This window comes from Cladophialophora psammophila, assembly GCF_000585535.1.
Source record: "Cladophialophora psammophila CBS 110553 chromosome Unknown aczJe-supercont1.3, whole genome shotgun sequence".
Taxonomy (NCBI): Eukaryota; Fungi; Ascomycota; class Eurotiomycetes; order Chaetothyriales; family Herpotrichiellaceae; genus Cladophialophora; species Cladophialophora psammophila.
Genome location: NW_006912924.1, coordinates 340,743 through 353,926, shown reverse-complemented (window position 1 = coordinate 353,926; position 13,184 = coordinate 340,743). Strand labels below are relative to the sequence as shown.

The 13,184-nt window shown below is 53.3% G+C and overlaps 2 protein-coding genes across 2 annotated transcripts; both read right to left on the bottom strand.

The window, feature by feature from the left end:
- Window positions 1–5,724: 5,724 nt before the first annotated feature.
- Window positions 5,725–6,438, bottom strand: A1O5_02309 (uncharacterized protein; the record flags this gene model as incomplete). Its single annotated transcript, XM_007742925.1, has 1 exon — window positions 5,725–6,438. The coding sequence occupies one exon, from the start codon at window positions 6,436–6,438 to the stop codon at window positions 5,725–5,727; it is 714 nt and encodes a 237-aa protein (XP_007741115.1).
- Window positions 6,439–7,323: 885 nt separating this feature from the next.
- A1O5_02308 (uncharacterized protein) lies at window positions 7,324–9,138 on the bottom strand (the record flags this gene model as incomplete). Its single annotated transcript, XM_007742924.1, has 1 exon — window positions 7,324–9,138. One exon carries the CDS (start codon window positions 9,136–9,138, stop codon window positions 7,324–7,326), a length of 1,815 nt encoding a protein of 604 aa, XP_007741114.1.
- Window positions 9,139–13,184: the final 4,046 nt, after the last annotated feature.

The following is a 13,184-nucleotide window of genomic DNA, read 5'->3' as shown; positions in this document are numbered from 1 at the left end:
AGCGTGGTCGTCGGAGCCGACTACGCCAAAATTAAAGCGTCTTTTCCTCAAAAGGTCTTTACCCTTGACGTTGAGACCGCGCGGCGTTCAAAAAAGAATCTTCCCTCACGTCCAACACCCACCTTTTTCCTTCAACAGTTCGTCCGCATGGGAAGAGATATGCGACACATGCTTGCAACACCCGGCTGGGATGAGGGAGATTACTTCAAGCATTTTAGAGTTGATCGCCGCATTACTAGGGGATCTCCCCAGAAAATCTCTACAATGCTGTGTCGCCTTGGAAGATATTCGAACCGTGGAAAGGGTGGAAGCTGAAAAAGGTTGCTCACAGTTTCAGGGAATTCGAGATCTTTCTTTCACCGGCAAAATGGCGAGGCCAGTAAGAAAATTCGCAATGAGCATTGTCACAATGGAGGCTGCTTCATTAATCACGAAGAACTGAATTATTTGAAGCTTAGTCTCAAACAGAAAGGTTGGCTATCGGCTGACTGCATCATCGCTTGTATCGGAGCGTATCGAAGACACGAGGTCGAGGATTGTTCGAATATGATTGTTCCGTATGACCTTCGAGACGACCAAGGATCAACCGACCAAGGACGATGAACGACAGAGTGAACAATAACCGGTTTCAGGCCGGACAGAACAAGTCCGGGGTCGCGGTTATGACACCTCAGCACCCGAACTGCATAGTATAGACTGTGTTCTTTTTGGCTTTCAACAACAAGCAGTCGGAATCAGTCAGTTGCTATCAGAAGACTCTCGCCCAGGTGGCAAGCTGCTTTCGCACCAGCCTCATCACCACACCCCGAAAATGAAGCTGTGTCAACAACACCAAATATGAGAGCTTTTGAGCTTCTAACGACCTCGAGCTAATTCGCGGACAGAGATGGCCTGCCACTTAGGGACTACCTCTGTCGAAAGAAGTGTCTGCTGCGCGATGCGAGGGTAACAGAACACGCTACCGCTCTGTTTGAGGCTCCTCTCTACTACAATTTGCTAGCCGGGGCACTGAGTTCAAGGGCGGAACTTCTAAAGAACTTCAAGGCGGTTCTATCAGGTAAAGCAAAGGCATCGAGTACGACCCAGTAGCGCTGACATCCTTCAGTCCCGTGAAAGAGCAAGAAGACAGCTGGTAAAGATACGGATGGTATCTTCTCTTCCAGGCATCGTTGTCCTTGGGCGTGTGATCTACTCTGTTCCGCATAGAAACTACTGTACCAAGGAGGCCGTTCGGGTGTTTCATATGAATGCGAAACAAGATATGACCATCGCTACTTTCCACAACCTCTACAGGCAACACACAACGTGAAGACTTCGATTCGCCAAGCCTTGCAGCGTAAGTTACTTCGAGTCGTTGACCTACTCGCGGTTCCTGGTGCAAGGGGGAAGCCATGGAGCTATCCAAGAAGGAGGTTCTCGCTTTTCAACTGTAAATTAGATACTATCATTCATAGCGCGTCTTGCCGTTGAAATACTATAATAACTTGCCTTTGAAAATTCCATGTGAACAGTTCGCTCCATCCGTGACAGTGGCAGCTTCGTCATTGACCAGCCTCTTTTTTTTGCCTTTAAATTCAGCCTGTTTCCGTAGTTTCAGGAAGCTAGCCTTGTAATTAGGCGTAGTGTAAACTTCATCCTGCATTTCGGCCTGGTCAGACCAAGTCAATCCAGGACTTTTCTCGGCCAAGGGCATGACAGCGAAAGAACCAGAAACCGCAAGAAAGGGTCGGTTCCAGAAGGGATCTGCCATGTAAACCATCGCTAAACGATTGGTGTTGGTCACCGGTTGCCATGAGGTCGCACTGAAACAGGCCTGGATAAGGGCCATTGAAGGTAGGAGTGCTGCGGTGTGATAGTGGGGGAAGGGTGTCATGGGGCAAGGCTGAACGGGAACTAGTTCTGCTTCTAGCCTCAACCGTTCTAAGTGGCGGCAGCGGATGCCTTCGACGTTTAAAATCCGCCTTGCCAGCGAGGCGGGGCCAGTCACTAGGCTTGTCCAGGAATAGCGCAAGCGCTTAAACCTCGCCGCCCCGCTCGACAGCCTTGTCAACGACCTGATTCTGACTGCCTCCATCTCTCTTCTACCTCAAAGAATGTAAGGGCTTGCATTTGTTAGTTGTGCTCGTTTGTAAAGAATTTCCCAGTCTCTCTCGTTTTGCCTGCAAAAATATCACATCTTTTGGACACATGAATAGTTGGGAAACATGCAAACTCGCAAAGACCGACGATCGTCTTCTTATCGAGGAAGCAACGACAGGCCGGTGGACAGGGGCAAAGTGCAAAGGCACCAGATACTTGCCGGCCACATATTCTTCCTCCCGCCAAAAAAGCAGATTAAGCATGCGAGGCTGCGGAATTCCTCCATCGCGAACGGGTGCTTTGATCACCCTGTCCTGATACTCCGTGTTGATGAACACACCAATGAGATCAAACTGCTGACGGTACTTCATCCCCAAAGCATAGACTTTTATGGGTATACAGAGGGGAGGATGCAGGGTGAGGAGAAGAAAGATGCTAATTTCCATACCCGATGATCGAAGATCACGTCGTTCGGCGGCAAGGGCCTCGAAACCCGGCACGTCAAAGGCGCGAGCCGGCGCCAAATATACCTCCCCATCTATCCCAGCCCAGCCCATCCGGAAAGTCACAACATCACCCTCTACCTGGCAGGGAACGCTGAGCTGCCCAAGTCGTCGTGGGTCAACACGCAGAACCAAATCATGGCTGACTGGCGGATTCTCAGGCCCTTCAAGGTCCCAGGGAAGCCGGTATATCTCACTGCGGAGTCGTACGAGAACCTGCTCCAGCACATCATCGATCCCAACTCGCCGCCAAAGCCGCTGAGACTCGTAAATGGGCCGCAGAATCCCCTCCTTCCCATACCCCCTTCCTCGCTTGCGCGGTCTCAAACCCTGCCCAACCACGCGGAAGTTGCAAGTCGCTCGGCAATCACGAATTGTCATCCCCGTCCAGTCCAGTCAACGCTTTCAAGTACATATACATATACACCACGGCCCCCATCTCTATCCACTAACCATCCCCTCCCGCCTCCTCAGCTACGGCCTCAAAGCTACTTCACATCGTCTCCTCCTCCGTTGCCAGGCTCGTTACCCAAGCTTGTCAAGACACAGCAAGATCGCAGGATATCATCCACGGCGGGATACTACTACTACTACCACCACCACCACCACCACCAGCAGTCCCAGTATCGACATCAACACCAGCATGAACGACAGCCACTGCTCCCGGTAACGATAACGCCGCATTCCACAACGCGAGCGCAGGCATCAGATGATTGTCCCTGCGCTCTCTCTATCATCGTGATCCTGGCATTGCTCGTTCTAGCGTACGTGATTTATCGCTTTGCATAGATAATCCCAGGTACGGATGGTTGGTGATGTCCTCCCGCACCACGCATACACCTCTGCGCTTCGGCACGCCGTCATCCTGTTCCATTCAAGCGCAATGAACTCGTCATGTTTGAGCATGCCATACCTGGGAAGAACCAGTCAGAGATGAAAAAGACTTAAATTGTGAGATTTTGTTCTATCGAAGGAAGGGCGTCAGAGTCGTGCAGCATTAGTTGACAAGATGCACATATGTATGTCAGACAGGCAATTCCAACGGCCAAACCAAGGGTGATGATACAAATTCACATAATCGAGCCACTGACAAGAAGGAGGGCCTGCTCTTTCTTTAGGCGTTGAAATAGCTAGCTGATATATAGTGCATCACCAGTCTAATATTTCTTTCTCTCTCTTTTCGTAACCTATGCCTTACATCCCCTTTCTGGCCCGGCTACTAAAAATTGCGGTATATACCTTGAGCCGTCGACGGTGCTATAGACGCGGGCCGCGACCCTTCGAAAGCCGATGGAGGCTTCAACCACGAGATAACATCGACCGAAGAAATACACCAACATAGCTGCGTATGAGAATGGGAAACGAATACCTTTGCCAGTTCGCTTCGTAGGCTCCCAGGCCCACTTTTGGGATACTAGCGACAGAATGCTCTCGGATCATGTGGTGTTGTTAGAGCATACTAAGTCACCGCTTTCTGCACGGTCTACATTGGCGTCGGCTTCCGGGGTCTTCTCCCTTTTTGAACTACCCAATATCCTGGGGTCAAATCCCAAGACCTCAGCCTCACATCCGAGCCCGCGTTAAAAAGGAGTCATTCGGGTGATTCAAGTTCCATTTGAATGTCGGGCGACCAATCTTTTGGCTTGCCGTTGAGATTTGAGGGCGCGGCAGGGTACCAGGGCGGCAGCTGTTTGAATTTGTGAGGCAGATGGCGTTCGAGCATCGAGGCAAGTTGATCTTTGAAAGGGTCAGAGTTCAGGATTGTCGCATCACGGATATCCAGCGGTCTGCGAAACCAAATCCCGTACATCCATAATGCGCAGATTGCGTGGACGCGACCGTGAATCTCAAGGGCCGTGACCGGGTAATGCAAAGCAGCTCTTGTCACGGACGCAAGAACAGTCCATGAGACTTGAAGGAGCACCAAGGCTTTGGCGAGGGTCAGCCTTGCTCTTGTCTCGAATTGTAATCTCCGATACGGCGAAATTGGACCCAGAAGTCCAATGAGCCAACTCAAGGGTTCCTGGTGGCTGCAGGGTAACGGACTGGACGTTGTTATAGATGTCAGAAACATCGCCTGTCACTCTCTCCAATGACAACAGAGTAACCAAATGTCAAAGGGAATAGAGAAGGGTGTACGTCAGGTTTTATTGGTTGCTCTGGATCGACGAGACAGCGATCGCGGTCTGACAGGTGAGGACGGACTGGAGAGTGTCAAGGTTTTTTTTAAACCAGATCCTGAAGTATCTACTTATTGTCGATTCTGCGGGCGGACTACTAATCCTAAGCTTTTCTAATCCAGCGCAGAGGGAGCGCGCCTGGTCCAACTGCAGCCCAGCACAGAAAAGCACGATTTCAGGGGCGGTGATGGCTATCAGCATCCATCTCGTCTTTCTCCTGAATTTTTTCCTAGGATGCTCGCCATGAGGAGGTATATTCAAGCCTATCGCCGACCACACACAAGAAGAGCATGAACAAGGAGCTGGAGATGACGCTCCAAGTCCCTCGCGCGTGCGGCTCGACAACCTATGGCAGAGCAAAGAGGGTCTCAGATGTTGCCTGGTTGTTCAGAGGTGCGGCCAGTCCGGAGGGAGGTTGAAGAAAAAGGATTACTGCCAGTATGCAGAGCGCCATGGTGGAAGTAGGGGACAACTGGGTTGAGGCCCAGCACAGGTTGTTTCTGGGACCTCACCACCCAGCCGTGATTTTTGGCCTGCTGACTGTTTATGTAGTGCAGTTCATCCAAGCCTGGTGGGCCGGATTGTACTTCCTGGACACCTTCCAAGAGCGAGATGGCGGAAGAGAAGGAGGGGAAAAAAAAAAAAAGAAACAGCACAAAGAGGAGGGAGCAGGAAGAGGGATAACGACCAAAGCATGACGAGCGGCATTGCACAGCCTTGGGGCGTAACTGTGCGTTCAGAATCCATGCTTGAGTGGTGGTGGCTGTGCAGTGTACCTCGTATGGAGGACTTCACGTTCGGCATGTGGGTGTGAACCAGCTCGCCAGGTAAGATTCAAATGACGGCCCGGCCAACATTTTGCACGTCAGCAAAAACATCAAATGTTACCTAGCGAGCTAGGTAATAGTAAATGAAGGTCAGACTCCCCGAATCCATGTTAACTCATGACGGACGGTCTTCATCTACGGCGTCACCGTCACCCCCAGCGCTTGGCACGCTTTCGTCCAGTAAGCAATTCTGTCGTCGTCGATCGTCGTCTGCACACAGCCCGTGATAAACGCCGTCTGCCAGTTCTGCTGCCCGCCCTGCCCGATCTGCTTCTTCTGGGCGTCTGTGCAGTGCGTGCCGTAATACCACGCCGCGGCCGCAAAGGAGTATTGGTCCGGCTGCACTAGAGCCAGAACCTGGTCGGCCTGGGCGTCGCTCAAGCTCGCTCCCGTGCCTATCGCGGCGACTTGGCTCTTGAGTTCGGGGATCGAGTTGGCGTACTCTTGCACAAAGGCGGGCGACATCATGGTTCTCGTTCCTTGGCCCGGTTTTCCGGGGGCCGGGAAATGATTGCGATTGAATTTGAACTGTCCGCTTTCGTACACCATCCAGGACAGGAGCGCGGCTTGTTCCTCGGCTGTGGTGACGTTGTACTTGGCGAAGGAATTGACAATGGCTTGAACGACGGGCATGGAGGACACAGCGCACTCGTTTGGGTATGTAGCGCCACTGCACGTGTTTGACTCTGGGGCGATGTAGAGGAGTTGGCGCACAGGGCCGGGAGGTGCCACGGTGGCGGCATTGTCCCGATGAGTGAGGCGATGAGCGGTGAAGAGCTTGAATGGAGAGGCTGCCACGGCGCTGGACACTGTTGCAGCAAGCGAGAGAAGGTTGATTAGGGAAATCATCTTGGCTTTAGTCGATGTTGCAGAAACTTCTTCCGTCGGTGTTGGTGAAAATTTGAGAGAGTGTAAGGGGTTTTGAAGGGTTCAGCGGTGGATCAGGGGGGGGGGGGGTCTCAAGTTGGATGCCTAAAGAGACAGCTTTTGGATGGGAAATATTCTGGGGGCAGTAAGTAGCACAGGCGGCAGGAGAATAAAGCCAACAGGAATAGGCCCAGAAGGAATGAGTGATAAAGGATCAAAGAACCTTGAATGACCAACGGTTTATTCAATTCTTTCCGCTCCGACAGGGGGACAAAAGACATGAATAAAGGCGCTTCACAACCAAAAAACTTCACAGGCGGACAACAAAGCGACACTCAGCGTCTCGGGCGTGGACGAGGCAAGGCTTAAAGGGTGCTGCATTTGAACGGTGTTGAGGGGCTGGCTGACATCTGCATCTGCAGCGGCATAAAGGAGAAGAAGCAAAGACATTTGCTGGGCGATGGCTACACGAAAGGACAAAAGGTACCCAGTAAGAAAACTCGGACCAGACGCTGAGGGGAGACGACGGCGCCTTTCAAACGAGGCGGTCGGTGAGCGTTTCATCTTTGAACCAATCACAGTCAAAGGGCTGCCTTGCCGAGGCTGTACGACAAGAGCTATTGACGGCAAAAGCTTTGTCTTTGTTGCTTGTTTTCTCACAAAATCAAGGTGCAAGTGTGAAATACAAGGAGATCCCGATTGCTTTTTCCTTTCCCAAGACCTAGAGGGGTATCATTATATCCGTCACACATGTCCTTTGGCCTCAAGACATTTTGAAATTCCAGTTTCCTTTCGGCCGTGTCAGCAAATCCCAGAACGCCGCCACCTTTATTGCGTCCAGCAACAAGACCGTATGGCCGACACGTCTCATCCATCGTCTTCTTCAGCCTCGGCATCAGTGTCCTCTTGGTCACTGTCTTCTGTCTTCATTAGGACGTCGGCTCGCTTCGTCTCAATGCTGTCTCCATCGTCCCCGCTGCTGCCGTTCTCGTCGTCGTCATCGTCGTCATCGTCGTCATTGTGGCTCGCTTCCTCTTCTTGCTTGATCTCCTCCTCCTTGATTAGTCTGCTGCTCCTTCTCTGGCCACGTGAACGCCGACTTGTCTGAACAGGCTCAAAGCCTACAAGCCAGAACTCGCCCTTCTTCTTCCCTTCTCTCACAACACCCTCACGGATGGCCCACTGCTTGAGCCCGTCATCGACATCCTCATCCTTGCTCTTGAAGTTGTCCCTCTCAAAATGTCTGCCAACATGCTCCATCCTTTCATCCCAGCCGCGACACTCCTTGCCGTCGACGAACTTCTTCCCACAGAACCCGCATTTGGTCTTCTGGGGGGCCTTGCGCCGATCAACCCAGCAACGAGCGCGGATATTCTCGAGTTGCTTCTCGAAGTTGTCTCGCTCTTTCTTGGATACACCCTCCTCGCCCTTCTTGCTTCCGGACCAGGGGGCATGCATACGGCGGCAATGCTGGGTGAAAAGATCCTTGCGATTGAAGTCGTTGAACCCCTTGTGCTGGGTCCGCACCGTTTCTGGTGAGCAAGAGCCCATGTCGCACCGGTAGTATCCGAGTTGGAGGTGTTGAGAGGCGACGTGTCGCTTCCACTCATTTTTGTTGCCAAACGTGGCGTAGCAGCCGTAATGGTGAAAGGCGCAAGGAAAATGCTTGGAGTCGGATTCATCTCTCTTGAGCACTACATGCTTCTTCTTGGACTTGGGGCGCGAGCTGCCATTGTGGGACATTTCGCCGGCGTGGGTGGGTTTCTGCACCCGAGCCCTGGGGTCGATCACCGATCTCGCACGTCGTGGTTCACGCAGAGAGTGGCGTCTGGTCGTGCCATGTTGGCGACGCGGTGTATTCCTTTGGGGGACGAATTCGGAATCGCTGTCGGACTGAATCGCCCCCGAGTCTTCCTCTTCATCTTTCATTGTTTCATCGTCGTGGACTGATTGGTCCAGTCCAGAGTCCGGAGGACTGACAATCTGCTCCGACAGCTCCAGCTCCACAGGAAAGTTGATCTTGGAGTGGAGAGCCTCCCTATCGTCGACGGGCTCATCGTCGTGGTCTGGATCTGGCGTGACCTGGAGATATCTCATGCTGGGGACAGTGTGGTTGGCCGGGACAGGCGTGGAAGGGTGAGGTGACATGAAAGAGGGTTGCTGGTTCCAACTGAGGCCTGTGGACGGTGCGGCTGCCATGGGGACGCCGTAGAATTCCTGGTTTGGGTTGGTAAAGGGAACGTTCAATGACCTCCGAACCGCCTCGGGACTGAGCGGATAGTCGCTGACGGACGAGTCACTGTTGCTTGAGAGAGCGATCCCCAAGGGATCGGTCGGAGAGAAATGACGCAGTTGACGGAGCTGCTCAATCTCGCCCTGGTCGGGGTCAAACCCGCCCAGTTGAGGCAGGAGGCTGTGGATAGCGGTCCGTGAAGACCGGTGGCTGAAGCCATGGGCGATCGGGTCGTAGGCGGCATATGGATGTTGACCTTCCACTGCTCTCTGATAGTGGGCATTCATGTCATGCAGCGAGAGGGAATGGAGTTGGGGGTCAATGAGCTGGAATTCTCCGAAGTTGCACCAGTACTGCATGGAAGTCTCGTAGTCCTCGGGAGCATCTCCAAACCCAAACTCTGGGCCCTCACTCGCGAGCAGGTCGTGATACTGCGAGTGACGATGCATGATGCGCCAGCCAAACCGCCAATGAGGGTTGGCCGCAAACTGCAAGGTACAGGATAGGGTACGGAAAGGTGATGTTCCACCGACAGTATAGGTGGCACTGACAGGTAGAGAAAAAAAGAGAGAGGTGTTGGGCAAGGGAGGGAGTTTATGGACCACCGGTATCAGGGACGAGCATTTGGACTATATGAACAAGACCACATGTGGGTGGGGTCGTCCTCGACGTCTTCTAGTTGATAAAACAACAGCTATCAAGCGAGCAGAAAGCAGAAAGGGGGGCCAGCAAGAGCACCATCACGGAACGGAGAGGAGTGCATTGATTGACACGAGCGTGCGCCATGAACGATGGCCGGGGGGTGGTGGTGGGAGAAAGGGGAGGAGGAACCAACCTTGGTCGGCCGCCCAGTCAGAGCCAGGGCAGGCTCCCTCCTCCCTCCCAGGACTGAGCAGAGCCGCATCCTAGACCTTTTCTCGACCGTGTCAAGCTCCAGATGACTATGACAGGGCGATCCGAAGGCAATGCTCGAGAAGAGTTAGTGCCTGAAATGTCGACATGTCAATGGACCGCAGCACCCATGAGGCGCTGGCGGCCGCCCTGAGTCATTGGCTGGTCGAAACCGGTGTGTCCTGGTACCCACCCCCGAAAGTCTGCCTTTTAGACGCCTCGCATAACGCTGCCCAAATCCCAAGGAAACCGAACCTGTACAACTTGTCGGCCACTGCCACCACCGTTGACTGCCGGCGAGGCGCGTGCGGCCCTTGTGGCAGCTTTTGCTGGTGTGGACTGCGAGTCTTAGCCCCCTGCATGACCCCGTAACGGCCACAAACCCCACGAACCATACCGAGTACACGAAACACCATCAATGGCCTTCTCAGCGTTTGGTTGGGCAGACTCTTCGTGTTGGAGAATTGCCCTCTGGGCTCGTGGTGCAAGAGCTCGGTTAGCTCACGGCCGAACAACTCTGGAGCGAGAATTTTGCAAAGGGCGTCCCTATTCGGGTAATCGCTTTCTCATTCAGTGTGCGAGAGCAGGGGGGACGACACCTCAATTGGGAAGGCACCAGACACAATATGGCTAAGCGATAGATCTGGATTCTGAGGTCGCTGGGATTCATAGACGAGGGTGACGACCGAAGGGGGAGGAGGACAGGGTCTGGCTCTGCTCGTATTGAAAGACAGCAGAAGTCCCCTCTCCTTGGCTCAGACATCAGGAATGGATGACCCGGAGAGGAGGGTCAACCACCTTGCAGGGTCGGGACGATGGGGGGGGGATTCGGGGGTGCGCGAAACGGCGAGCCAGGGACCAACAAAGGATGAAGACTAGCTTGCATCGGCCAGCCGCAGATTCCCTTGGTCGAGAAAAACGCCCAAACCGAAAAAGTGCCAGATGATGCAGGGGTGGATGCTAAGAATAATTGCGATGGCTTGACGGACACGAGAAGATGGCGCAACGACCTGGACCATTGGACCATTGGACCAAGTCTGTGAGGTGGGCTCCGTGGCTGTTTGGTTCGCGCGCAGTCTTGTCACTGGCGGATTTACACCCCATGTTGCTGAAATCGAAGGTGCCATATCACTGGAAGTAGACAGGAGTGAGGACTACGTGTCACCGTCAGCTACCCAGCGAGGAGCATCGAGCTGGAAGACGGCACAGCAAGCGAGGAGAACTAGACCCAGCTTGCGAAGGCGTAGGCGAGAAAAAGGCGATGAATGGGGGCCCGAAAGCCGCATCCAAGGGCCTGCAATTGGCATTGTCTCTGCCAACAAGTCAGAACGTCAGGATATGCAGGGGTTGAATGCTCAGCAGTGCAGAGGGCAAAAGGCATCTCACAGAGCCACCAGAGCTAGACACGCAGCTGGGTTACTAAGGACAAGCTGGACTGGGGGCGGATCGTCATCCAGGACGGCGGTGCAGGATGGAAGGAGGAAGGACAGATCTTCGCACCAAAGCGTGAGTTGCAGATAAGAGAGGCGTCTCGTGTTATGTCGGGAAGGGAATTTGCAAGGAGCTACAACAGCGTGATGTGATGAAAACCAAGGTCTCGGAGCCGAATAGTATGTACCAGGATTGAAGTGACGGGTGGCGAGTGTCGAAAAGAGAAGCAGCTTGAGCAGCTTGACAAAAGTGCAGGCAATCGAGTGAGTCGAGTGCGCGAGTCGGTGGAGAGGGGAAGAGAACATGGATGGATGGGCCGATGGATTATCCCTGGTCAAATAGCCATGGTCGTCGAGATGGTCGGTCGAGGGTGAAGGTGGAGATGGCAACTTTTGACTTGACATGGGACTTTTTACCCAGTACGCGCCTGGATGGTTGCAGAAACAGAAGCAAAAGCTGAGAGAGGCGCCCCAAGACCCAAGAGGGATTGCACACCCCCCCCGCCAGTCCGCATTTTTAGGGTCAAGGGCCCACCTGCCTTGACTCTCTTAACTAAACGCTCGGCATGGTAACCCCTCGATGGCCCCCATGATGCCCATGACGCCCCTGCTTCTCGAACAAAGACTGAAGGTCCCCAGGGGGGAAAACATGCCTGTCTCCCTTACCAGTAACAAGGACAAGTAGGTATTTTCTTCTCGTGGCCGCCCTACGCCAAGCAAAAGGTACCTGGTACAGTACGAGCAAAGAAGAATTGAGTTCGGTGTGGAACAAGCCCCGGATCATGGCGACCTCCTTCCCTTCCCTTCCCTTCCCTTTCCTTCTCTTTCCTGTGGAAGTCGCCGGCACAAGCGGCTTCTGGGGACTGCACAACGCCCACTGCTAATGCCACTGCCAATTCACAATTACCTACCTAGGCAAGTTCAGCATTCGACGGCCTGGATCTTGTCCAACCACTCGGTACTAACTCAAGGCCTAATGCGTTCAAGGTTTTGGACTAAAAATTGGTTCAGAGTTCAGACGCTTTTTGATCCCCATAATATTATGATCGACGACGCAAGGACTGAATCTGGGCGACTGGTGCCCTTTCCGAGCCAGTCCTCTCGACTCGCTGACTCCAAAGCGTGAAGCAAGCCACCTGGGGCCGATCTGGTCCCCAGAAAGGCAGAAAGTACTGGGTAAATGAAACCTTGTTGTTCTGTTCTCACTACTGGGTATCTCATTGTCTGCGCCGAGTCTCTGGATGCTCTCAGCCACGGATAGCTGTGTCCTGCTCCTTCGTTCGTCTTCGATCATTTGCTCAATCAGACAATACTACCTAATCTCGGGAGTCCAGATCAATGGTCCCTTTCAACATCCATCCAATTTTGCTCCGCATTCCATCCTCAATGGCTCGGGTGCTGCAGCACTAGCGTATCGCCCTTGAGCTCGCCTGCACCTGGTAGCGACTCCAATCGTCTGACCTTATCTTCCTTTTTCATTCGCCTTCTACTACATATGTAGTCGCCTGTCCTGGCGCCTCTCTCAGAACTCGGACCACTGATCCGCAGTCACTATCGTCACTCGCCATTTCTGATTGACCAGCAAGCATGCGAGACACTTGACTTGTGCATTGTTCTCCTCGCTGTTCAAAGGAAGAAACGAAGAAGACGTGGTGTGATCCTCCGACTCCTTTGGCCGCGACTATCCAAAGGCCAAGCACTGCTAGTCTGGAATTTCAATTCCCTTGTATCCTGGCATCCTTGTCCCCAGCTCTTTCCAGCCAGGGAGCTGGGGTTGGCGCTGGCTGAGAACTCGACGCTTCCGCAACCGTGGTCCGTAGCGGCGCCCAAACTTTCGCTTGATATGTCCCATGTCCACATCCATCACTATTCTTACTCGGTATCACTTTTCGTCACAAGTTTGCTAATGGAGCTAGTCAAAAGATCTTGAGATGCCCACGTGGTTTTGGCCTCGTCTAGCTGAAAGCCTCTTTTTCCCTCCCCAGAAGCGAAGTAGTCCTCCTTCTTCAGCAAACCAGCCAGCCCGCCCGCCCGCCGTCCAGCCAGCACAAAATCCCATCGCGTCCTTCTCCCCTCGCCTCCATCCTCCCCCCCTGTTGATTTTTGAACGCTTCACGCCCTCGAAAGCCATCATGACACAGCACTAACGAACAGCCGGCGAGCCGAATGCAGAC